General features: G+C 35.4%; 1 protein-coding gene across 1 annotated transcript; it reads left to right on the top strand.

Annotated features, from left to right (window-relative positions):
- Window positions 1-2,398: 2,398 nt before the first annotated feature.
- LOC107856093 (uncharacterized aarF domain-containing protein kinase At1g71810, chloroplastic) lies at window positions 2,399-27,330 on the top strand. Its single transcript, XM_016701085.2, has 21 exons — window positions 2,399-2,851; window positions 2,941-2,985; window positions 5,639-5,677; window positions 6,676-6,846; window positions 6,957-7,109; window positions 7,287-7,322; window positions 17,672-17,715; window positions 19,090-19,180; window positions 19,915-19,956; window positions 20,036-20,144; window positions 21,059-21,173; window positions 21,261-21,310; window positions 21,414-21,492; window positions 23,160-23,210; window positions 23,328-23,469; window positions 24,135-24,179; window positions 24,395-24,499; window positions 24,624-24,665; window positions 25,117-25,296; window positions 26,132-26,248; window positions 26,862-27,330. The coding sequence occupies exons 1-21, from the start codon at window positions 2,486-2,488 to the stop codon at window positions 26,964-26,966; spliced, it is 2,127 nt and encodes a 708-aa protein (XP_016556571.1). The 5' UTR covers window positions 2,399-2,485; the 3' UTR covers window positions 26,967-27,330.

The raw sequence follows: 27,330 nt of genomic DNA, 5'->3' as shown, positions 1-27,330 counted from the left end.
AGAAAGTAATTAAGAAAGAAAGCCAAGAAAAGACAAATGGTATTTCTTTCTGTGTGCATGTGTTTTTTCATCAAGTGAAAAACACAATTATATAGGTGTGAGAATGTACGTTTTGGTGAAGAAATAAATAAGATCAGTTATTATCTCATTCAAGACAAGTGTTTCACTTCATCTCAGTAAATGATGTATATCTTTAACTCTCATCACGATAATTAATTTGAGAGAATGATTGTGGATTTTTTAGTTTGCATTTTAATTTGCACAATTAATAGGAGAGAAATAAATGCAATGAATTCATTGTCATTCATGAACGGAAAAACTCACATTAAATGCTATAAATAAGGAAATAATATGAATATTAAATATTAAAAAATAATTTTTGAATATTTAAATAAAATTTTTTTTTCTAAAAAATTGCTATAACTTGTAATTATTTCTTTAGCCTAGTAATTATTGAAAAATATTGATTTTAAAACTAGCCTCAAATGAATCTTATTTAACACAAATTCAAATAAGTCCAAATTTAGTGTCTTATCGAATATCTAATATGAAAGAAGAATAAAAAACTTTTTCCTAGACTTTGAAAAGTAACGGAGTAACTATTCTGTTGCCATACAGTTCCTATTTCTACACGCATCTACTAAGCTCCTCAAGGCCACGAATCCAACCCCGTCCTTCTCTTTCCCTCTCTTTTCTCATCATCTTGTTTGGATTTTTCTATAATATAAATATCTCAAAACGTTTAAACAACCAAAACCATAAAAAATACTTAACAAAAACAAAAACCAATATTAAATTCAATCTTTTTGAAAAAATCAACAAACATATACGGAGTTTTTGAAAAAAATTTGAGATATTATTATATTATTGATGACTGAGTTGGTGGAGCATTAATTTTTTTCCAGCGATTTAAGTTGCTCCCAAACGGTTTGTTTAGTACTTTCTGTAGTCTAAACTAAATGATTTTTTAATTTTTTTTAATATTTAAAATAAGTAAATTATTTATTTTTATAAAAAAAATAGATTTTTTTTTTAATTTTATCCTTTATTTACTCTTTCTAGATTATGAATTTCAAGATACTTAATTGATTGTATTTAGTGTGGCTAAAATTTCAAGAATAGTTCGATAGTAATGTCTAAAAGGATAAATGCAAAAAATAAATATATAATTTATGTTCTAACTTTTACTTAGTATGTGTATATTTAACTAAAAGATTTATTTACATCTTATGTAATTTACAAGCTATTATATAAAAGTAAATTTATTGATGCACATAAAAAAACTAAGGGTCCGTTTGGTCATAATTTTTTTTTTCCTTTTTTCCGGATTTTTTTCACTTTTCCGAAAAATTTTGGTGTTTGGTCATAAAATTTGGAAAATTATTCCAGAGTTGGATTCCAAAAAGTTTCACAGTTTTTCAGTTCAATTTCCAACTTTCATTATTATTACATATAACCTCAATCTTTAAATTTTTACACAAACCTCTCTTATAACTACAACCAACCGCCAAAAAAAATATTATTTGTTTTTTATGGTACAATATCATTTTTAATTGTTACAGATATTCTAATCTCTTTTCCTTCTTTTAACCAAAATTTACTAACGTGAAGTAAAAAAATAATAAATGACAATTTATGCCGGAAATAACTATATTATAGAAATATAAGGCCTAGTACATTATGTTATTTAAAAATGAAAAATAAACTATGTTATGTTATTTAATATTTTTTTTTGCCATTCTAATTTTCTGTTTATGTCATATAATGACTATTATGATTTTAATAAATTATTAAAAAGTGATCAATAAAGTCGTATATCAAACATAACGATCCATATTTATGACACAATAATATTCAAGGAAAATCAATATCATCAATAAAGAAAAAGTAAAAAATTAGCACTAATCTATTCAAAAATAATTCATCCATACATTTTTTTAGAAAGACCATATTCAATAAAATAATTAATTCAAGTGAAAGTAATTAAGAATTTTCATCAACAAATTTAAAAATATATAAAATATATTTATATTCATCAAAATATATTTTCTCTTTCAATCGATTATGATTAGATAAACTTATTTAGCTTGTACTTGTGATATTTTTTATTCAAATTTTAGAAGAATAACAATCATAATAATTAATTTGTTGTTAATTATTTTATCAATTGAAGACATATAAATTATTTTCTCAACATTTGGTTGTATATTAGTGAGTAAATTAGTAGTTGAGTAATTTTGATAATTTTTAAAAGTTAAGGATAAAAAATCATATTTAATTTTTTTTTCAAAAATCTAAAAAAAATAGAAAAAAATTATGACCAAACACAACTCCAATTCTAACTTCGGCTCCCAAAAAAAATAACTATAAGTCTGAATAATTAATAATGGAGAGTATTATGGATTACAAGTACAACACTACAACTTCCAGCCTTACGTAACTGTACTAACACACACACGCCAAATACAATTCACTCCGCCACAAAATGCTTGCCGTCCCGCCACAACCGCTGCCGTTATTCGCCGGCACTTCATTTTCCGACGGCTCCTTCCGCCGTCCATTCAGTTGGAGCAAGCTTAATAACTCCAGCTCCCGTCGCTTAGCGCTGCCGGTTGCGGCAGTTGCGCGCGACGAGGATGATTTCACGAAGTATTCCGGCTACGTTTTCGAGCTGAATCCGGCTGAAGAGGATTCTTTAACGGAGTACAATATCGCGAAAATTGCAGCGTTTTATCAGAAGAAACCGTTGATTGTATTTCGTAGGCTTGTTCAAATCGGTTCTACTCTTGGCAAGTGGTTCGCTGTTAGGTACATGGATACTGTTAACGAACGCGCCGATGAAATGTTCAAAGTTAGTATTGTTTCTGTACATTTTTTTTAAATAGTGCATTTTTGTTATGTATACTTGAATTAATTTAGCTTTGTTTTGGTTGCTTGTAGATTAGAGCTGCAGAATTGAGGAAGATACTATTACAGCTTGGTCCGGTATGCCTTATTAACTGAACTTGCAGATGTTACTGGAATAATTCTCGCAATTAGTTCTATATATTTGGTTTTATATAGCTTTTAATATGGAAGTAGCAATAAGTAAGTGTTCGCTGTTACTACTAGTAAGAAGCCAGACTATTAAGTGAAGAGACTGACTAACAAATTAATTAGTGAGTGTACTGGATACGGAGAATCGGACGTAAAATGGAAGAGTAAAGATGCATCTACAAGTGTTTTTCTATCTATTTCCGACTAAAGGTACTTCCCATCACATACTATAATTGGAAATCAGTGTTGTGTATCATAGATAGGCTTGAAATTGACTTGGGGCTTGTAGTACTGAAAAAATAAAGACTCCTTACTCGGATTAAATTTCTTTTGGTGAAATTTTTGAACAGTTAATTGGCAAAAGGATGCAACTTGGTTCTGAAATTTTACAAGTTGTTGATACCATATTAAATGTTTATGACCTTCAAAGAATGATCCTCCACTTTCAAATTAGTTAATTCAGATGAATGATAATAAGTTTGTTGCATTCCAGGAACAACATTAATTATTTATTCCCATAGTTAGTCAATTATATTCACTCACATCCCAGGAACAACATTATTATTTATTCTCATAGTTAGGCAATTATATTCACTCTCTTCAAGAAGTGTTCAAATGCCTGAAGCCTTCTTTTCTCCTCCTATCTTAACATTTTCTGCTACTAGATGCATTTCATTGGCCATACTTTTGTTTTGCATTAGTTCCAACTGTCAGCTAAAACTTCTTACCAATAGCAATTTCTAAGAATAGTATGCTCAATATGATAAGTTCCGAGTTTTGGTGTGGATAGTAGTGCAGTAACCTTATTTCTAACAAACTATTCAAATTTCAAACCGACAGCAGGCATTAGACTTTGGGGCACTAGAGGCTTGTGATTCCAATAAATAATCATTGAAACTTTAATCCCGTGGACCATGTCCTTTCCAATAGGAACCTACATATGCTAGCAGCTAGCCTATGCATGTGAACTTAAGGTCCGGTGAACATATGCTACTTAATGAAACTTTGTAACTGACCCAAGTGGCAGTAGCTGAAATTAAATTCCTAGTCCTACATTACAAGCTTCCAGGATAACTGACTCCATATAAATGTAACTTTCTTATAAGAACTGATCAAAGGCATCAAGAGGAACTTGTAGCATAGTGCAAACTGAATTTAGCAATATGAATCAGCTCAGTAGCCACATGCTGCATCTTCAATGGCACTGCCTTGTTATAACATGTTGGTTACCAGACATTTTGTCCTGTCAGGCTGAGGCTCCCATGATATCAATCCCTACTTTCCTACCAGCTCTGCACAAAGTTCAAGCCATTGTGTTGAAATGTTAATGGCTAAGCTCTTCGATAGACGTAATGGAACCTTGCTCTCTGAAAGATTGATGTGCTTGACAGAATTCATGCTCTCTCTGTGATACCTTATGATATTTTATATACTACTACTTTAGCTAGCTAGTTACTTTATCCTTCTTTTTTTCGAAGGGTAGGTTCGGGGTGGTGGTTTGGTTTCTTCGTAGTCAGGCCCACTTGAAGGGATTGTAAACAATTTCTACCGAATGACAGGGTGGGAAGATTGTTGAATAGACAATTGCAAAAGGAGTTCCATTTTTTTTTTTTGCCAATTGGTCCCTCCTTTCTTACTTGGGAGGAATGAGTCAATATCCTACTTTGTGTGACTTGTAAGTTCTTAGGTATCAGCCAGATCAGATTTTATCTAATCTTAAATTGTAAATTTTTCATCCACGTGCGGATGCTTCTCCAATATCTTGCTTTTAATCTTTTTTCATTTTGAAATACAAGCACACATCAAAATCACATTTTAGCAATGGATGAGAGAAAATGCCATGTTGGAATGTGCTAAAATGAAAATCAATCTGAATGAGAATATTTGATAGACAATTTTTGTCTATGAATTATATTGGATAGATTGGGTTTTTTCTTAGAAGGAAAGATAACTGGTCTTATTGATGGTTTGGATGTGGCAAGTCATGCATATATTTTATCTGAAGAATGCTCTATTTTGGGATGACTTTTCTCTTTTATTATAAATAAATTATTATATCTAAAACTTTACTTCCTTCTTCCCCATCACAAAACATATCTTTCTTTTCAGTTAGTGAAAAATTCCATTTATACTTTTCTGATTTACTCTGGTTTGATGCCATTTATACTTTGTGATTTACTCTAGTCTTCAGAGGACTTGTATTAGTAATTGATAGGTCTGTACTAAACATTTTCACTCTAGAATTATTTGGAGCACAAAGGTGCAATTGGCTGCCAATTCTATTCGTAATTTATCTGAAAAAGAATGATTCAGACTCGTCCTTTTCCTGTCTCAAGACCTTGCTATTCCTTATCTTTTACAGCAACATAATACTATATTCTGACTGTTGTGCAAGTTTCGTTTCCTGCAATACTTCGTCTAGTTTCTTTCTCTTTTTCATCTACTGTTTTTTTGATAGCCGCGATGTTTGGGCCAGCTTGCGACTATAGTTCTTATTCTTACCATTTTTTCTTTTGGATATATTTCTTGTGCATTCTTTGTTGAATACTCTTACAATATTATCCCTTTGCCATGGTGATGAATTCTAAAATATCTTTTGCAGGCATATGTTAAAATTGCCCAGGCTATCTCATCACGACCAGTAAGTAAAGCTTCTTTAAGCTATTTAGTTTTTCTCCAATTTTGTGGATTCACTTCCACCCAACATCCAGTGAACATTGGGGAAACCTGAGGAAATTCCATTTACCATCGGACTTATTGATCTTGTTGAGGTCTCTGGTATTGTATTATGTAGGACACAATACATGTTACAGGTTTCAAAAGAAAAAATTATACACAATAGGAGGAGCTTTTGCAGTCATGCTTTAGATTTATTTTCTCTGACTGGCCTCTCTTTAGTGAATATTAATCAAGTTTGAAATGTGTGAATCTCACACAAGGACTCACAAAATGAGAAAGTGTTGGCATTATTGTAGGTAGCATGCTGAATTAGAGATTGATTTTTTATTTAGTTCCTTTTTGACTGGATATGTGTGTTGGTTTAAAATTCAAAGCATCTTGGAAGCATCTTTTGGAACCATGTAAAGAGAAAGAAAAAATCAAAGAGCATTACAATTAATGTGCCTGCAAACTGAAACTGATTAAAAATTAAAGGGTTTCCAAAATTTTCATTTGTTCACTCTCCTAGCTTTGCAACTACTATAACCCCCTTTGAATAGCCATCATCACCCGGTGGCATTAGCAGAGGAGGCATATGGGGTGCGGCCCTAAGCAATTGGGGGTTTCTCGTTCATCGCTTGGGGGTCCATCTCATCTGAAAACTTTTCTTCTTCCATTAGCATAGCTTAATTTGAATAGGATGAATCAGCCTCAGGAAAAATAAGCCCCTTTTCCTTGATTGAATTTAGCTTTGATGCACCTTGAAATCACATGAACTAGAGTACTGAGTATGTATCCAAAATTTTCATGCTCATGGACTGATTCATTTTATGCACATAATTTATACTTCTTCTGAAATAGTGGGGCAGTAACTGCTAATAGTCTATGCATGGATTAATTTTTTGAAATGCACACTCATTTTAATAGCATCCCATATTTCACTATATTTAGTGATGCTGATCATACTTATATTTCTTCTAGGATTTGGTACCACCATCGTATTTGGATGAGCTATCTTTGTTGCAAGATCGGATTACACCTTTTTCGTCTGAAGTAGCTTTTGAAATGATAGAACAGGAGCTTGGCATGCCAATAGATGTGGTGTTCTCTGAGATCTCACCTGAGCCTGTCGCAGCAGCATCTCTTGGACAGGTCTGTGAAGCAGTGGACTTCTGTTTCTTAGATTAAAATAAGTTGAATTCATATTCATTCTTAGTATAAGCCAAAGGTGAAAGAAACTGAATTTGAGTTCCATTTTTAAGGTCTATCAAGCTAGGCTTCGTTCTACCGGGGAAGTTGTTGCTGTAAAGGTGCAGAGACCTGGAGTTCAAAGTGCAATCTCCTTGGACGTATTGATATTACGTTATCTCGCAGGCTTAATAAAGAAGGCAGGAAAACTTAATACTGACGTTCAGGTACTATAATACAAGTAAATTCCTTGCTGAGTGAGGAAAAATGAGATGAGATATAAAACACATAAATGATTTAGGCTGCTCTGCAATTTTAGTATGCACAAGCATCTATTTCCAACATGAAAAAGATGTATCCTTTGCAATTATTAGTCCTGAGCACATTTTTTTCTCGATATACAGGCAGTTGTTGATGAGTGGGCCTCAAGTCTTTTTCGGGTATGCATTTATATCTTAGTCTTGCTAGTAAAAATGTTTGTGGCTGTCCACATACTTGCTCTCTAACTAGATGATAATTGACATCAAAGTTGTCAATCCCATTGGACGAAGCCCTTTGGCGTGAATGAAATTGTTTCTGGTGTGAACTAATTGGTCTAGTTTTATCTCGAGATTAAGGCTTAGTTGATTGATTGTTGATTATTGTCAGCTATTTATTTTGATGTCTTCTACGTCAGTTCCTATCTTGGAGTTTCAACATTTAGTGTTACTTTGTGAGTCCTAGATTTAAAATTTGTTCAACCGATCAAAACTTTCTGCTTTTTATGTTCATATATTTGTCATGCAAGAGGAATTCTTTTTTCCTTTATTATCCCCATGACAAATTGTTCAAATTATTGTGGCTTAGAGAAAAAATTAATGGAGCGTAAGCTTAACATTTTGACAAAGAGCAGTTTCTGTCTATTATACATAATAGAAATTTTAGGGAGACTATATTTCTTGTGAAAACATGAATGGGAATTTATGGGGAGAAAAAGTATGATCTCTACATTGATATTCATTTATCGGAAAAAGGTCATATATACCCCCGAACTAGTGAAATGATATGTAAATATCCTCCGTTATACTTTTGAGTTATTTGTACCCTTTTCGTTTAACTTTTGGTACGTATATAACCCCGAACTATTGAAAATGGTACGTTTATACCTTCAGTTAGACGGTGGGGGCCACGTGTCCTCATTCTAAAGGAATTAACCCATTTTTCCTTAACAATTTCTCTCCTGGCCAGTCGGCAAAATGTTATGTGGCCGGAGTTGGTAGTGAGTTTTGCCCACACCTATTTTTTGGCGAGCCAAAACCAATGCGGTCACAATACATTTCTTTAGGATGAGGAAACGTGGGCGTAACTTACTTCCAACTCCGGCCATAGAACATTTTGCCGGCAGGCCAAGGATAAATTGCTAAGGGGAAATGGGTTAATTTCTTTAGGATGAGGACACGTGCCGCACCATCTAATTGAAGGATATATACGTACCATTTTCAATAGTTCGGGGGCATAACGTAACCAAAGTTAGATGGAAAGAGTACAAATAACCCAAAAGTATAAGGGAGGGTATTTACATGCCATTTTCAATAGTTCGGGGGTATATACGAGCTTTGTCCGTTCATTTAATAAAGAGGAAATATATGATAGTGTCAAAGAAAAATCTTTTTGAGAATAAAGTTATTCATAATTACATAAATTATGTAGAGATGCAAGATGTTCTGTCACAACTCACAAGGATTTCCTTGATTTTGTACTTGTTTATCTTAGTCGTGGATGAGTTAACTAGTAGTATGAAGGATGAGGTTGCATGATACATAATATATGTAGATGATACAAATGTGTTAATTGATGATGACAGTAGCAACAAAGACAGACAAAATTTAGAAGTTAGAACCATGGATAAGCACGAGTCTAAGGTTTTTAGGTTAAGAATGTATAGAGTATTTGATCTGCAAGTTTGGCTTACATAAAAGAATGAAGATGAAGCGAGATTGATTGGTCGTGCATCCTTATAAGATTGGAGAATCCCTTGTGATAAAGATGCAAGTAGCACATAGAAAATAATATGAAAAGATAGCTTGTGATGGTTTTTCCATGTTTTGCATAGACGTACAGATTGCACAGGTCCCTAAGTATGACTTTATGCATATTGAAGATGGGGGAGAAGTTAGACCTATTTTCATGGAGGATAGTTATCTTGATTCTTGAATAATATAAAATATCTCGATGTTAATGCAAATTTAGCTAAGAAAAGAGCAAACCAGAAATAAGCTATCCATATTGACAATATCAAGTGAGAAAATATAAGAGAAAATATTATTGGATTATGTGTTTACATAATTACATCGAGACCCTATTTATAGACACTATAGTACAATCCTTTTCCAAGTATGATTTTGTATATACTATTCCTATTTCTACTTATATTCTAACACTCCCCCTCAAGCTGGTGCATACAAATCATACGTACCTAGCTTGTTACAAATGTAATTAATACGAGGACCGGTGAGGGACTTGGTGAAGATATCTGCAAGTTGATCACTTGACTTCACAAATTTTGTAACAATATCTCCTGAGAGTATCTTTTCTCTGACAAAGTGATAATCAATCTCTATGTGTTTAGTCCTTTCATGAAACACTGGATTTGATACGATATGAAGGGTTGCTTGATTATCGCACACAAGTTCCATCTTATCGATTTCTCCAAATTTTAATTCTCTCAGCAACTGTTTGATCCAAACTAGCTCACAAGTTGCTACAACCATTGCTCGATATTCTGCTTCTGCACTAGATCGAGCAACCACACTCTGTTTCTTACTCTTCCAAGACACTAAATTAGCTCCTACTTAAACACAATATCCGGAGGTAGAACGTCTATCAGAGGGTGATCCTGCCCAATCAGCATCTGTGTATCCAATGATATGCTCGTGAACTCGATCCTCAAAGAGTAGTCCTTTACCTGAAGTTGACTTTATATATCGCAGAATACGAACAACTGCATCCTAATGACTATCACAGGGGAGGTCATAAACTGGCTTACAACACTTACAGGAAAGGATATGTCAGGTCTAGTCACGGTGAGATAATTCAACTTTCCAACCAACCGCCTATACCTTTCAGGATCACTGAGTGGCTCCCTCTGTCGTGGTAGAAGTTTGACATTTGGATCTATAGGAGTGTCAATGGGTCTAATCCCATCATTCCTGTCTCCTCAAGAATGTCTAAGGCATACTTGCGTTGAGAAATAACAATATCTGAGTTGGACTGAGCAACCTCAATACCTAGAAAATATTTCAGTCTGCCGAGGTCTTTGGTCTGAAAATGGTGAAAGAGATGTTGCTTCAATTTAAAGATACCATCTTCATCATTGCCGGTGATAACGATATCATCAACATAAACCACCTAATAAATACACAAATTTGGATGAGAACGTCGATAAAACACTGAGTGATCAGCTTCACTACGAATCATGCCAAACTGCTGAATTACTGTGCTGAATTTTTCAAACCAAGCTCGAGGAGACTGTTTCAGACCATAGAGTGACCTGCGCAATCGACATACAAGGCTACTAGACTCTCCTTGAGCAACAAAATCGGGTGGTTGCTCCATATAGACTTCTTCCTCAAGATCACCATGCAGAAAACATTCTTAATATTCAAATGATAAAGAGGCCAATGACGAACGACAATAATGGGGTGATGATAAACGATGATAACTCAAGAAAGTATAGTGTGGGTTAGCATTACGAGTGGAACGCATACCTTTTTGAAGTGCAACTGATTGACTAGGAGAAGGCAAGTCCGCAGTAGGAGCAGCATCCGACGCATGACATGAATCATCTGGGACTAATGGTGGACGCGGACGACGATGACAAGTCAGAAGTGGTGGCACTGTAGTAAGAGATGTAGAGGTAACCGTTGATTCCTTAAAGGTTGGTTCGGGTAAGTCTAGAGATATGGGTAAAACCAAGGATGGTGCGGGTAAGACTGGAGATACGAGTAAGATCTCAGAGATATCAGGATGATCAAAATATATATAGTACGGTCGAGATTAAAAAAAAGTGACATCGGCGGACATAAAGTAGCGACAAAGATCTGGTGAATAACAACGATACCCTTTTTGAACTTGAGAGTAACCAAGGAAGACACACTTGAGAGCACGAGGGGCTAATTTATCTTTTTTAGGGGCTAAGTTATGAACAAAACATGTGCTCCCAAAGACTCGAGGGGGATAGAATAGAGATGTGTCTGTGAAAATAATACGGAAAAGGGTCAGAAATACCCTTCAACTATTGAAATTGGCTCAAGAATGTCCTTCGTTTATCTATTGGGCCAAAAATACCCCTCCACCCACCTTTGTGAATCAAATATACCCTCACAATTAACAGAATTTTTTAAAACCATAATTAGAAATTCTATTAAACACGTGACAATTTTTTATTGGTTGTAAATTAAATTAATTAAAATACTAAATTAAATTCATATTTTTTTCATCTGAAACTTCAAACTAATGTGTCTAATTTTGTCTAATTCCTTTCAGTGAGACGTTGTTTATGTTCTTTTTGTCTATGTCCGTTGTTGTTTTGATCTATATGTTTAGCATTTAGTCATTTGTCTGACCTCGTATTCACAATTATCTTATCTTTCCATTTTAGTACTATTTGTTATCTAGTTTGCTTTGTTTATCTTGCCGTTCTGTTTTTTCTATTTCTTTTTTTTTTCACTCTCTATCCTGCTTTCTTCACCCTTCTTTTGGAATTGAGGGTCATCACCACTGTGTCTTATGATCGAACAATCAAGATATGGTCAAGCAAAAAAGTTGAAAAGGAAGAAAAAATGGATATCGACTAGATTTTCACCTTGCTAAGTTTATACGACTCGTGTCATTTTTTGAGATCATCAAGAAGAGTTGACTATGTTGATTTATGTGTAGAAAATTGAAGCACGAGACCATTTTGCTCATTCTATAATATGTAAAGCCTTCGTCAAACAATGAAACTGTGACATCCTTTACTGCTCAGGAAGGTCCCAAGGGTTCGGTTGTTTGCCAATCCATGAGTTGAGTTTAGAACGTCAATTTCACACAATTCCTTGACAAATGGAACATCTTGAGTTGTTTCGTTCTAATTTTGTGCATACCAGCTAAACTTTGATACGATGCGTCACTATAACAGTGGTCCTTTAAGGTAGTTCAAAGTTATCTGTAGAAGCTTTGATGAAGGTTCATGTTATGGTGTAATCCTGTTCTTCATTATAAGCAATTGCAGATTCAGTGCATTTCTCAGATAACTATTGTATTGAGTGATCCAACAAGATTGAGAAATTTAAGAACATTCTGAGAAGCTTCCATTCTAGTGTATTGTAAGCTGTTCAGAAATTTGACGCGCTTTTCGGCAGGTCTAGGCTTGGTAGGAGCCTGGGAGTACTAGTGTTAAGTCTTTTACTTGTACTTCCTCTTCAGTTACTGCATTATTTCGCTGTTGTTATTATTATTTGTTGAATGCTCTGTGTTGATTCTCCACATGTCACTTGAGTCGAGGGTCTTTCAGGACCAGCCTCTCTACCTGCACAAGTCAGAGGTAAGGTCTGCATACGCTTTACCTTTTCCAGGCTCCACTTGTAGGATTGCACTTTGGTTTGTTGCTGTAAACGAAACAGCATCTCCGAAATATTGTTGGTAAAACCATTATCTTTTCTTTTTCGTTGTATGCTTTATGTTGTATATATGCTCTTTTAAGGAGAAGTAAAGTGACTCGATAGTTACAATGATATCGAAACTTGCATAAACAGGACATACATGAGATGTTTATGAGCAAGAACAACATATCCAATATAGTCCCACAAATGAGGCCTGCAGGTTTACGAGCAAGAAGCAACAACATATCCAGTATAGTCCCACAAGTCAGGTCTGGGGATTTACGAGCAAGAAGCATTCAAGATAATCAACGTATGCAAAGATCATTACAGACTAAATTACCAAGACAAAGGTGTCTAACAACATCAAAATCTCACAAAGAAAACTGAAGTACAACCCGTGCCAACGCAGTTTCTAACAAAATTCTCCTAGGAAATCAGTATAGGTTACAAACATCATTGGTTCATTTGAACTATCATACATGAATGTATGGCTGTCACTTTCTTCAAAGTAGATGGTACTGTATCATTGTTTCTCCATAAAATAAAGACCTTTTCATGCAGGGTTAAGTTAATGTTCCGATGGAATTCGTTCAATTTGAAATAGCTCTCCTTGAATTGTAGCGTCATTTGTATCAACCCGTAAGTACTCATCTCAGCAGAAAACAGAAGCCGCAGCAAATAGCCTGTAACACAAACATTTACTACTCTTGACAATCTATCCAGACAAGAACGTGTACATACATAGTTATGCACATGAACAAGAAGTTGAAAAAGAGAGGTAAATAAACGTAGTTCATGAGCTCAACGATTGAGAATGCCACGATCAGTGATATTGTTGTCATAACCTATATTGCTCATATTCTTCAAAAATGTCATCGGGTGCATGTCGGATAGTGCATTTTTGAAGGATCTGACACGGGTGCGTCAACATTTTTAAAGAGTCCGAGCAACTTAGGTCATAACTACGTTGACTAGCTAGAAATATATCAATGTCTTTGTGATTTAAGGATAGTCGTTTGAGGTAACAGACACTGACTGCAAATTAGACGAGGAAGCAATTGAATGCCCCTGGCAGTTTAGATGAGAGACAGAGAAACGTTATTTACCTGAAAGGCTAGTAGCGCGACACAAAGAGATTGTTCCGACATTCCGCCCAATTGCCTTGAGAAAAAGTTCACTAGCATCCCATCATTTGTTCCGGTTAATGAGCCGGTCTGAGTATCAAACCTGAAAGGATACACAAGATTAGTTAGTCTAGATACGAACATGAATTCCAAACATGAGCTGATTCAATTAGACAGCTTACTTAGGGAGCCGATGCCTTGGACAAGGTATAATACCAGCGAGCTGAAAGGAATTCAAGGGAGTTGAGAGTATGTAGAGATTCAAAATTAATTTTAAAAAATCCTATATTTTGCAAGATGAATTGCATAGAGAGAGAGAAAGGGAGAGAACCTGAGGTAGTGACAGTGGGAAGTTCAGAACTTGCGGCAAAAAGTATATAAGCAGCGTCTCACTGAAAGGAAATAGACAAAACTAGACACATTAGTTTGAAGTTTCAGATGAAAAAAATCTGAATTTAATTTAGTATTTTAATTAATTTAATTTACAATCTATAAAAAGTTTCCACGTGTTTAATAGAATTTCTAATTATGGTTTAAAAAAATTCTGTTAATTGTTAGGGTATATTTGATCCATAAAGGTGGATGGAGGGGTATTTTTGGCCCAATAGATAAACAAAGGGTATTCTTGAGCCAATTTTAATAGTTGAAGGGTATTTCTGACCCTTTTCCAAAAACAATATAGAATGGGGAACCTTATTCTGAATGGAAGATGATGACATTCTATTAATTAGATAATAAGATGTGTGGACTGCATCGCCCCAAAATTGCAGCGGAACATGGGATTCAATGAGAAGAGCGCGAGCAGTCTCAAGAAGATGCCTATTTTTTCTTTTTGCTATACCATTCTGCTGAGGGGTATACGGACAAGATGTCTGGTGAATAATTCCTTAATGAGTCATAAACTCCTGAAACTGAGAGGATAAGTATTCTAAGGCATTATCACTACGAAAAGTACGAATAGAAATACCAAATTGAGTTTGTATTTCAGCACAAAAACTTTTGAATATAGAAAATATCTCAAAACGATCTTTCGTTAAGAAAACCCAAGTACATCTTGAAAAATCATCAATGAAACTAACAAAATAACGAAAACCTAAAGGTGAACTGACTCTACTAGGACCTCAAACGTCAGAATGTACTAATGAGAAAATAGACTCTGAATGACTTTCAATACTAAGTGGGAAAGTAGCACGGGTGTGTTTCCTAAGTTGACATGACTCACGATCTAATGTGGATAAACTAGACAAACTAGACACCATCTTTTGTAGCTTGGATAGACTCGGATGTCCCAAACGTATGTGAATTAGGTCTGGAGGGTCTGTAATGGAGCATGCTGTGAAGGAATTTGAAGAGGTAAGATGGTAAAGGCCTTGTGATTCATGTCCTGCGTCAATCGTCTGTCCCGTACTGCGGTCCTGCATTAGGAAAGAGTCATAAAAAAAAGTTATACTACAATTAAGGGCACGTGTCAAACGACTAACAGATGCAAGATTAAAAGGACAACTAGGGACATAAAGAACAGAGTCTAGAGTGACAGAAGATAGGGGTTTGGCCTGTCCAATTCCTTTTGGTTTTGTTCGGATTCCATTGGCTAAAGTAATAGCAGGAAGAAATTGTGAATAAACAATATCAGACTAAAGTGATTTGTCACCAGAAATATGATCAGAAGCACCCGAGTCCACAACCCGTGATCCAAGAGTACTAGACTGTGAAACACAAACAAAAGGATTACCAGCAACAAAAGCATCAGGCTGGGCAGCTGAGGCTACTTTTGGAGATGCCTGCTTACTTGCTCTATACTGAAGGAACTCATCATATTCTGTTTGGGCAATATGAGCGTTATTGGATGGTCGATTAGGCTGTGGAGATGTTTGCTTTCTTGCTCGATTCCGAAGAAACTCATTATATTCCTTACAGCAGTAGGATCATAATTGGGTGGTGGACCATGCAAACTATGACATATATCCTGAGTGTGTCCTACTTTATGACAATAACTACACTTCGATCGAGATTTTCCAGAACGACCTCCTCGCCGATTTTCCATAGGCTGATATGTTCGTTTTCTATGGTTTGAGATGCAAGAATAGAAGAGTCAACAGTGGGTGATGAAACTACTTTGTGACTGGGAGGCGCGGCAAGACGAAGCAAACGAGAGAATAACTCATCAATTGTAGGAACCGTAGGACTAGCTAAAATCTGATCACGTACAGTATCATAGTCAGTAGAAAGTCCAGCAAATGTAAGAACTAAACACATCTGTCTGTGCTCTTGTTGTTTTTCTACATTCGCAGTGACGGGTATCAATGTATCAAATTCTTCCATGACTGCTTGTACTTGTCCCAAGTAAGTAGACATATCGGATTCCTGTTTCTTCAAGTTGGTCATTCGAGCTATTAAATCATAAAAACGAGATGTCATTAGTGTATAAAGCACAGGCCTTTTCCCAAACTAAATACCACGTCTAGAATGGACGAAACAAGGGCATCAACTTGGAATCAATAGATCGCCATAAGAGACTACATAATTGAGCGTCAACTTTCTCCCATTGCTCTTTAGTTTTCGCATCTTCCGCACTAGACTTTCCCTTTTCATCTACCACACTAGCGTTGTTCGTTAAATGATCTTGGACACCTTGACCTTTGCACCACAACTCAACTGAGGAAGCCCAGGTTAAATAATTTGAACTTTCCATTAATGGTTCGAAAGTGATCATAGGACTTGAACTTCCGATATTGGTAGTTTTGGGGCCAAAAACATCATACCTAAAAGACATCTTGGGAATTTTAACTTGAAAGCACCAAGAAACAGAATCTAAATCTCTGAAAAAAACTGTCAGGAAAAAAAAAATTATCTGAAACCGCCGGAACCCTAAATCCGGCGGTCGGAATCTTCAAAAAATTGCCGGAATCTGAAAATAAAGTAACTGGCCGGATCGGAAAAGAACCGCGACCCAACAAAAAAGGAACCACTCAAAAAATTCTATCGGAGAAGACTCACGCGCCGGCGCGTGATGTAACTCGCCGGATTTTCGGAAGGCGCGTGGGGTAATTTTCCGGTGGTTTGGGTCGAGTTTTTTGTCGCCTGAGCTTTTCGATCCTCTTGGTGGTGTTGTATTTTTCACACAACCCACAAAATAAAATGACGCAAATCAGTCACCGGAATTGACGCACGGTGACTGAGTTTTCTTTTCTGAAGTTTCTCACCAACGCTCTGATACCATGTGAGAAAATATAAGAGAAAATATTATTGAATTGTGTGTTTACATAATTACATCGATCCCCTATTTATAGACACTATAGTATTATCCTTTTTCAAGTAGGATTTTGTATATACTATTCCTATTTCTACTCTTATTCTAACAAATTAGTTGTGATTAAAAGAGTTATAATGTGAGATTTAGAGAGCCCTAATTTTTCCTGAAAGGTAATCATTAATTATCGGAATGAAACGGACACAGATAGCAATATATATATATGTGTGCGCGCGCGAGCGTGTGTGTAGAGAGAGGGGATTCATGTAGCTGACCCCAGCTAATTTAGGATTGGGGTGTTATTTGGTTGATGGGTTGATTTAGTAGTCTGTAATCCAATTTTTGTAAGGTCATGCTGCACTGAAGAATAATGGGGATGACAAGGAAAGCATCCACTTGAAGTGAGCTTAGAATAACATGTCAACATTCAACTACCCTTTTTACATGAATATTTCTGATCCTTCTATTATAATAAACCAGAAAATCTTTGACTGGTACCATGTATAAATAGTGTAATTTATACCTGGTTAAAATTAATTTTTATGTATATATAGTAGATGTTGAACCCCCTTCGGCTAGTTTGTGTGTGCATTTTTGAACCCCCTCAATGAAAATCTTGGCTCCGCCACTGCAGTTTCATACTGTTAAGTCTTAATCTTTCATTTTAACCGAACATCTTCGTATGTGCATAAATGGATAGATATACAAAAATCAAAATTAACAATAACTACTTTTAATAATGAGGAATATTCTTAGTGCTTTATATTGAATACAGGTAATCAAATTGAATGCAGGAGATGGACTACAAACGAGAAGCACGGAATGGAATCAAATTTCGGTAAAAATAATTGACCTGTCTGACTGCATCCTGTATAATATATCTGAAACTTACATACCTTTAATCCAGTCTCGTTTAGAACGTGGTGAGTGAGTTTGCACTTTTAAAAACCTTACCGACCAGAGATTAATCCCACTGTTTTTTTGGTTAACAACAAGATAATTGATTTGCACCAAGGTCTGTTACAGAATTTTTCATTGGGGTTTTGAACTTAATGAAACTCAACTAATTTTTATCATGCGAATGCATATCCTGAATGTGTTAAATCTTTATCCTTTTATATGAAACTGGGGTAGCTTGTAGCATTCTGTACTGGATGAGCTATTGCAATCACTTACATTCTCATCAAAGCTTTGTAGTTATGATCCTTCTACTGTAATACTAGTCTAACAATTTTCAATTTCAAGTCTTTTCTCTTAAATTAATGTGACGAACCTAGAAACCTTTCTTGCAACAGTAGGACGGACAAGCATTTTGTTTATGCATCTTATTCATTATTATGGATTATTGTTTTGACCCTTATCCTTCTGCAAGTTGAGGGAAAAAGCCAAAAGGAAAAGTTTCTTTTTTGAGTTAACTGAGATAATTAAACAGCAGGTAGGAAGAGAAGTATTTCTTCCACTGTTCTTTATGAGACACTAAACAATTGCAAACTTGGAAAGCTTTGGAAAATGGAGTGAGAGAGAGAGAGAGAGAGTACTTAAAAAACTCCATCGATAAATCGTGTACTGATTTTCCTTTGTTTGGTCTTCTGATGCATCGAGACTAGAGGTAAATGCACCCCCTTCGTCATGTAAATGCAAGGGTAAGCTACTTTAGGATGTAGTAAGAAGATGTCAAAATAGTGAACCAATATATTATAAAAATGAGAGAAAGGAAAATCCAGTAAAAGATTTGAAAGCATGATGAAATATAATGAAAAGAACATATACAACAACAACAACAACATACCCAGTGTATTCCCACCTAGTGGGGTCTGGGGAGGGTAGAGTGTACGCAGACCATACCACTACATCAGGAAGAGATTAACCTGCACAATTATTTAGGATCAGGTCCATCATGAATGACCACTTATTGGATATGGCAATATGGTAAGTGCTCAGCAACTATCAAATGACTGTCAATAGAAAGTTTTCATGCACCATGTCATTTTAGTTGATTATCATAGTTTGTAGCATTCTCATCATTCCAATGGTTGCAAAAATTTTGTAGTTTCCAGCTGGGTTGATTAAGCATGCGTCATCTAACATCATTAGTATTAGAGTGTATGCTACGCTTTAATTTGTGATTGCACATTCATGCATCGACTAAGATAATAGGAAAAACAATATTATATTCACATATGATCTGAATATTTCATAATTACATGAACAGGCAATTGTATGGTGCAATACAGGATGTTGTGGTTCCTGAAATGCATTTGGAACGGACAACCCGGAAAGTGCTCACTATGCAATGGCTAGAGGTAAAAACGCCATATCAGGAGCTAAAAGCTTCGGTCAAGTGATAATTACAGTCTGTGACTAGTTATGTTGGACGTCCCTCTTATCTTCAGCTAATATTCTTCCACGAAGATGTCTAAGTCTACAAAGACAGGATTACTTCAAATGCTGAATTAAAATAAAAATGATTTTGGATATTTTCTTACTGAAGAGCAATAATTTTGAGAATATTTGTATCTTTCTTGTCCTTGCTCCTCTGATTGAAACATCGGTATTTGTGATTCCTGTTGGCTTTCTGGTAGTCCTTGAGATTCATTCCCTGAGGAAATAAAAGATGTTACTTGATTGAGAGTTTATCTAGGTTAACATATTCACTGATGATGCACATTACCTACTGTCTGGGGTTAGACAAGCAACAGGGCAAGATTAAAGAGTTACACTTAAATCCAAAGAGGTTTATATTACACGAATGTTGACTTGGATAGAGTGTTTGAGAGTCTTGTCTTTTCCTTGAAGAATTTCCTCTATGTCATTATTGGTTTTGTTATATTGAGATATTTCAGATTTGAATACAGTAGCTCCTAGCAGTAACGTGTTCTCATTGGGTTCACTGACTTATGTATTAACGTGGAGAGTTTCAAGAACCTTCTTTTTAGTTCCGACAAGGTGGAATATCTTATAAACTAGTGTATGTTGTCTCCTTAGGTTATGAAGCTTAGACATCTTGCTCATGTTACTACACCTTTTTCTTGGCTAGGGGCAAAAGCTGGCTGGGGTCAAGGATCTTTATTTGGTTGAGGTAAGCCATTAAACTCATTTTCCTCAATGTTTGTTTTTCCACTTTGAACCATACTTTAAAGTGAAATTAATGTTCACAGGTAGGGGTTTATTGCTCATTCAATCAACTTCTAGAGTATGGATTCTATCATGCAGATCCACATCCCGGAAACCTTCTTCGTACATATGATGGGAAGCTAGCTTACTTAGGTACTTCATTGATTTTGGCTTCTAGTCTTATGCATGTAGGATGTGGGCTAGAAAATAAATATATCATCTTGGTAACCTTTTTTACGTGCTATTTCTCGAATATATGCTGGTTACTTATGTACTTGCTACTTTCAAATATATGATGATAATCTTTTGTGTTTTCTAATTTTTCCTTTCCCCCCTCACTCTAGCATTGTTGCCTTTTTTTAAGGAGAAGGTTGAAATATATACTTTGTTTATTACCATTAAGGCATTAACTATCCACAAATGCGGGTTTTAGATACTGTTTAGTAGCTCACAAAATGAAAATGCTGCTGGGACCTCGTGGTAGCTATCTTTCGGGAAACTCAAAGTAGCTTGTTGAATATCTTATGAAGTGTATCATGAAACTGGTTGTTAGTGATGCTAGATAACAAATTTCTCTGGGTTGCTCTTGGTTATTCCTCATGTTCCTTGTAATTCTATTCATTATTTTTAGAATCTCACATAGATTAAGTTCATGGTATTTAGTCTCCTTATAATATCGTGTTTGATAATCCTCATAACTTAAGCTAGATTTTGGGCTTGAGTTAAGCCCAAGGTTATTTTCTTAACATAGTATTAGAGCTAATGCAATTGGTGATGTTGGGCTATCCAATGTTGAGCTACCCAAGTTATAATACTCCAGACTCCAAATGTCCAGTCGGAGGGGCGAGGAGGGTAAGAATTCCACATTGATCAAGTGTATTGGTTGTATCTCCTTATATAGTCTTGGAAATGCCTTAACAGTTGGGCTAGCTTTGGGTTGAGTTTAAACCTAAGGTCCATCTTTTTAACAGTTAGTCTTGTAGAAATAAGTACTTTATCCCAGTTGAGTACCTTACCTTTAGCTACCAATCATCAATTCATTTTACTTGAACTTCTCTTAATCCCAGATTTCGGTATGATGGGTGAATTCAAACAAGAATATCGTGATGGTTTCATTGAAGCGTGTCTCCATCTAGTGAATCGTGATTACAGTGCACTGGCCAAGGATTTTGTCACTCTTGGGTATTATTAGCATCTCCACTACTCAATGAGAGGTCACTGCTTAATATAAGAAAATTGCTTAGTGTTGATACATATCTTATTTGACAGGCTTATTCCACCTACAAGTGACAAAGCTGCAGTTACAGAAGCTCTAACAGGTTCTATCCTTTATACTATTGGCATTTATCAGCTATACAGTTAAACTCTCGACCTAGAAAGTGGCCTAATTGTTGGATTCTTATTTACTGATATGAAATTCAGGTGTTTTTCGGGATGCTGTTGCCAAAGGAGTCCGCAATATAAGCTTCGGGGATCTTCTTGGAGATTTGGGATTTACCATGTAAGAGCTTTTCATGATTTCTTCTTTCGATTGAAATTGAATATATATTTTATTTCCTGCGTTAACCTTCTATTATGTGATGTAGTTTGGTCTTATTTCACTTATGCTTAAATTATGTCTATCGTCTAAGTTGGTAGAGAAGATTTATCATGGAGTTCGGTATGAGGATAATCTCCGAGCAGGGGACTTCTCTAAATAAAAGATGCGTCTTTTTTAAGGCACTAGTCTAATTCATCGAACATTATCTTATTTGTTAACCCTGATCTGATAGATAACTGAGATACTAATACTTGTGCTTCTAACACCAAAATCTGAAGAGAGAATAGACTTTGCTTGAACATATAAAGAAAGAACAGGAACTAGTGAATAATGATAAACAAAATTAGCGTATGAATTCCATTTGATGCTTATACTACCCCTCCTTACATTAAATGTGTGAAGACTGTATCATAAAGGTTTCATTTTCTCAAGTTATATCATAATAGAATTTGATATAGAATTGATGTTCTAGACTCAATTTAGATATAAGCAGTGGATTTAGGAGTACACTTGTATGTAAGGTTTCAGTATAACCCATGTACTGTGTGATATAATACAAATTACCAAGTTCAAAAAAAATAATAGAATATGGTTGCAAAATTGTCGTTATGCCATTGCTAATGCATATATCCGCATTAAGAAACCACTGTAGTTATCTCTAATGGCCCTTTTAGTTATTGAAGCATGCAAAGCTTTAACAACATATGCTGACATTCTTCTTGGTAGATGAAGTATGACCACTGCTTTCAGTAATCATCCACAGAAAAAGTGATATCTTGGGTAGGTACTTTATGATGTGATGAATAAAGTACATTGACAAAGAAACAAAATTCTTTTTCTTAAAATGCTGCCAAGGGTTGGGCTATCTGTTTGGAAAATTGGAGTGATAACCTTAGGAAATCTCAGCAGAGGCAAAATTAGTGAATTCTTCTCATTTGCCTATGTTGTAGGTAGAGTTAAACTGGTGGGACTTAGCAGCTACACGGTGGGTTAATTGAGTGCACACAAGCAGGCAGGGACACCACCGTTTAAAGGAGTTACTTTGTGAAGTAATGCTTGGTCCACTGCCTAGGAGGTCATTCAACTGGGGACTTTGCTTTCTTTTGCTTATGTTATGCATAATCCCACCAATTGCAGAATCAGATTGTCTAATTTTTGTCGGAGTCTGATGTTCATCTAGAATTTTTGTGGTGTCATTCTCTTCTTGATTTTATGTATGGGTACACAAAGAGTTTGAAGACACAGAAATAGTCTTCCTCTTCAAACTATATATCAACTTTCCACATAAGTAGTATAGTACTAAAGGTTTTGGTCTTCGCTGTGATGAGATGAAGTGGTGATGGCCTTCAATTATCTCTGAAAACCAAATTATCATGGGGAGTTGTGTGCATTTTGCACGTTAAACCTGGGAAATGTTGGCATTTATGTTGAAATCATTGATGATTATGTTCAGAAAGGTTCTTTATAGTCTAGATAATGCTTTAGCAGATTGTATGGTTTTCCTTATGATGGCACTAAATGCTAGACTGATCATTTATTCTTTGCAACACTCTTTGATTTCTTTTTCTAATTATTATTATTAGTAGTAGTATTTTTCTGATAAGTTTTGCGAAATTCTTTGATCACAGGTACAAATTTAAATTTCAAATACCTTCTTATTTCTCTCTTGTCATCCGAAGGTAATTTTGCATGAAAAGTTTCTCAACAAAAAGAATCATTAGGGATAGTTTGTTTTGTATTTTCTTGATTATTTTGTTGGTGGCTGATGTTATTCGCTGGTATTCTGAAACATTTAGCCTTGCTGTGTTGGAGGGCATTGCTATTGGCATCAACCCAGATTACAAAGTTCTGGGCAGTACATACCCATGGATCGCTAGAAAAGTACTAACTGACAGCTCACCAAAACTGAAAGCCTCTTTAAGAGCACTTCTTTATAAGGTATACGCAAATGAGGTTTCTCATTCTCTTTTTTAGCATCAGTTTTCCCCTTGCTGAAGCAACTTGACAGACCTCGTTCTCGTTCATATTTCTGACCTTCATTCTGATTTTTGGTGCCACAACCAAACCACTAACAATTAATTTTCTTAGAGGAGGAAAAGGTTAAAAATCTTTACAAGTCGTATTCATGAGTTCAAAAGGTTTAATTGGATTCGAATCTTCAAGTATGCCACACTTGTGCTTGATTCAAAAAAAGGAATTATTTCTCCTCCTTCAGGATGTTACAAGAACAAGGGATTGTTTTAAATGTTCGAAATAATGTGCAAGCCAAGTTCCATCATGTGCGAATTGCACCTATGCCGGCAATGACTTTGTTTGCTCTTCTTTTTCTTTGTCGTGTCGTCTTTGTTAAGCATTAAGCATAGTACTTGGTACAAACTTGCTTCCAACTAATTATGATTACTTTGAAGGGGCTTTCTTCTCAAAAGAAAATTAAAGACTAATTTATTAACTGTTAGGTAGAGAAATACCAAACTTGAAGCCTGAGACAGTATATAGAAGTTTTACCCATTGCCAATGCTATTTACATTAAAAAAAATTTGATAATTGCAAGTCCTACTGTTTATGTACTCGTGATAAACTCTAAGTCTGTAATTTGATTATAGGATGGCCAGTTCAGGATTGATCGGCTAGAGTCGCTCTTATCAGAGGTAAACCTTTTGATATGTTTGTACATATCGCTTTTACATTTTGTAAACATATGCCTGACAGATATCGAATGAAAGTTGGAAGCTGCTGCTGAAGTTTTGTTTTCTTGATATTTATATATAAGAAAATTGGAAAAATTTTAGTATTTCATGTATCACCATATTAGCGTTTTGTTTCTGATGTACAAGCGTAGATCCTGAATCTCTCTTCATAACAGTCTCTCCGTGCCAAGACAGAAAGAAGCCTGATAGAGAATCAAAATGGTGGGACTGATACGAAGGTCGTTATCAAGCAAATTCTTTCTTTTACACTGGATGATAAGGTATTCTATCTTGGAAAATATTACACTATTAAACAGGCCAGAGACTGGAATACACCAGGGAACAAAGGAAGGAAAGAGAGAAAAAATACACATACTACTTATTAATTCATTTGTTTATCGTCAGGGTGCCTTTGTCAGAGAAATTCTACTTGAGGAATTTGCTAAGGTATGGTCTCAGGTTTTAATATTACAAAAATGCAAGCAAACTTCTTAGGAATGCTAACACCTTCTTTTGGCTAAATTTAAACAGATGATGGGTACTATAATTGCTTAACTCGTTAGGAAGTTGCAGTTTCATAATGTCAGTCAAATTTTTTCGATTTAATTGGATTATAATCAAGACTAACAGGTTTGCTTCATTAGCAGTAATAGCTGGTTGGTGTTTCTAATTCAGATATTATTGACAATTGGGCATTCTCATCTTTATTCTTTTCCAAAAAATATAGTTCTGGGAGTAGTAGTAGACATAAATACAAAGCAGAAAGTTGGAGAGAGTTTTTTCTATCATGCTGGTCATTTTTGGATGGAAATTCATCTGATAAAGCAACGCCCAATATCTTTTAGAAAGTCAACCGCACTGATTATATTTGGAATTTACTCTTTACCCCAATTTACAGGGTATGGATGCACTTGGTGTTGCAACTCTCGATTCAGTAACAAATGCAGTTGCAACCAGGTTACCGTTTTCTCCCTCCCGGCCATCTTCAATGACTGATGAAGATATCACTAATCTGAGAAATTTGCAACGTCTATTACTGTTGATATCAGGACTTAGGGAGAACGAGAACCCCCGCATGGTAAGAGAATCTTGCTAATTGAAGTGGATGCATATAAAAGCACCATGGTGTTACCAAACTCCATTATGGAAAAATATCTGTAGAAAGTGTTGATACGGATTTGCATGCACGTTAATATTTTTATCCTGCTTACCACTTTTGATATTATAGAGAAACTATCCACAGTATACTCCCATAACATGCATGAAATCTCAAAAGAAAACACTTTTAGATACATGAACAGCTAAGATATTGGATCTTGGAGACACCAGAGGAAGCATCACTTTAATGATTAGAATCCAGTTATCTTATTTCCGTTAGCTTCTCATCACATATCTGATATCTTACATGTCTTTCAAAAGACCATAGTTTCATTGCAAATATTTATGTGGCCCCTTAAATACCAATTGCTTGTGTTGCTTAGTTTTCCTGGGGGTGAAGTAATCAAATCGTATTAGGAAAGCATCAAGAAGATGCTTCAAACTTTTATTGCTTACTATTATGAGAACACTCTTTGCTTCTTAGTTAGCTGCTGAAATCATATTTCATCAAGCGTGCTAGAATATTGATGGAATTCAAGAAACTTTCCATCTCCAGCTTAAAATTCCGCTTCACATATTACCAATTCTGGTCTCCATGCTCTTAGGCTAGTTATTATTCCGGTAATGGATGACATCCCTGCTACTGAACTGATATGCTATCTTTAAATACTCTGCATCTATAATACTTGGTTTAACTATGGACACCTCTTTTTTTTTTTTATCATTAATTCAGTGCCAAATTTATGTTTATTGTTATTGCACAATTAGTTGATAAGTTAGTAAATCATGGACTCCTAACTTATTCTTTATAAAAGGTTAATGGAGTTGGCACATCCAACGAGCAGATGATGTCCTTAAATGGAGCACCTGTAGCCCTTCGGCAATTTGAAGCTGTCCAAGAATTTCTACCCCTCCTTTCAGTTCTACCTGAGGTAAAGCTCAAGAGATCTATCATTTACATGATAAAAAACAATTTTACAACTGGGTTGCATCTGTATGATAGCAATGACAATGAGAGAATTCTAATCCAATCTTTTGGTTGTTGTTTATAGTGAAAAAAATGATTCACTACCTTTTGAAAGAATAAAAGGTGAAAGATCAGATGTCATGAGGGCCTAACTGCATAAATATGCCTGATGATCAGAAAATTACACACACGGCGCGCCTCTTTTTACTTCCTTTGCACTAAACGTTGTTTACCCTCAAGTTACTTAGGCTGTACAAGTCCTTTTGAGTGTATGATTGCTCTGAGTGAAAAGATATGCGTAAATAGGATTTTATAACGGTGATTATTCCATTTTGATGGCTTTTGTTTTCAACTTTGTCCTCACGGTACTATATAAGCTACGTTTAGTGGTCACTCTCTTTTTCAGTTTAACTGCCTTTGACAGCAAATGGGTAATGCCTGCCAAATGGCTAATAGATGGGTTTTCGAGACCCGAATGTGACTCACTTCTTTATAACTAAAAAATAAAAGCACTTATGCGAAAGCCTATTTTAGTTTTACATGTTTACTAATGGATCATGGATGCATTTATTTTGCAGCTTCCACAAGATATGCAACAACAATTACTTCTGTTGCCTGCTGATTTAGCGGGAAAGCTAGCTTCTCGAGTAGCTGCAAGGACGTTAAAGAGGGTATTCTTGTGAAATGTTCCAGCTTATCATGGAAAAAGCGAGTCATTTGATATTGGTCCTTCTCAGAGAGCTTTTTGGGGTTTGCAATTATCTAATCAAGTTGGCCAGTCCCGAATGAAGAGATCTTGGTTGATTTTATCTTAAAAGGCGGAGAAGCTCAGTCCCCAGAACCTATGCAGTTGCAAGAAATACAGAAGTCTAAACATATATAGGTAGTATTAGTAGTATGGAGGCGCAATATTGTAATTCTCTCGTTACAATACACTGCTGATTTTCTTTTTCTTGTACAATTCAATTCAAGTGTACAAATTGCTACGCCATATAATGTACAAAAACGTAAGATGTCGTGAATGAGCATAGAATCTTGGTTACTCAA

The sequence above is a fragment of the Capsicum annuum genome, chromosome 4, assembly GCF_002878395.1.
Source record: "Capsicum annuum cultivar UCD-10X-F1 chromosome 4, UCD10Xv1.1, whole genome shotgun sequence".
Classification (NCBI taxonomy): domain Eukaryota; kingdom Viridiplantae; phylum Streptophyta; class Magnoliopsida; order Solanales; family Solanaceae; genus Capsicum; species Capsicum annuum.
This window is presented reverse-complemented; position numbering and strand designations above follow the sequence as displayed.

Coding starts and splice junctions, on each gene's coding strand:
- LOC107856093 (XM_016701085.2), top strand. CDS start 2,486: ATGCTTGCCGTCCCGCCACAACCGCTGCCGTTATTCGCCGGCACTTCA. Junction 19,181..19,914: donor TCACTATGCAATGGCTAGAG/GTAAAAACGCCA, acceptor TTTCTTGGCTAG/GGGCAAAAGCTGGCTGGGGT. Junction 21,174..21,260: donor AAGGATTTTGTCACTCTTGG/GTATTATTAGCA, acceptor CTTATTTGACAG/GCTTATTCCACCTACAAGTG.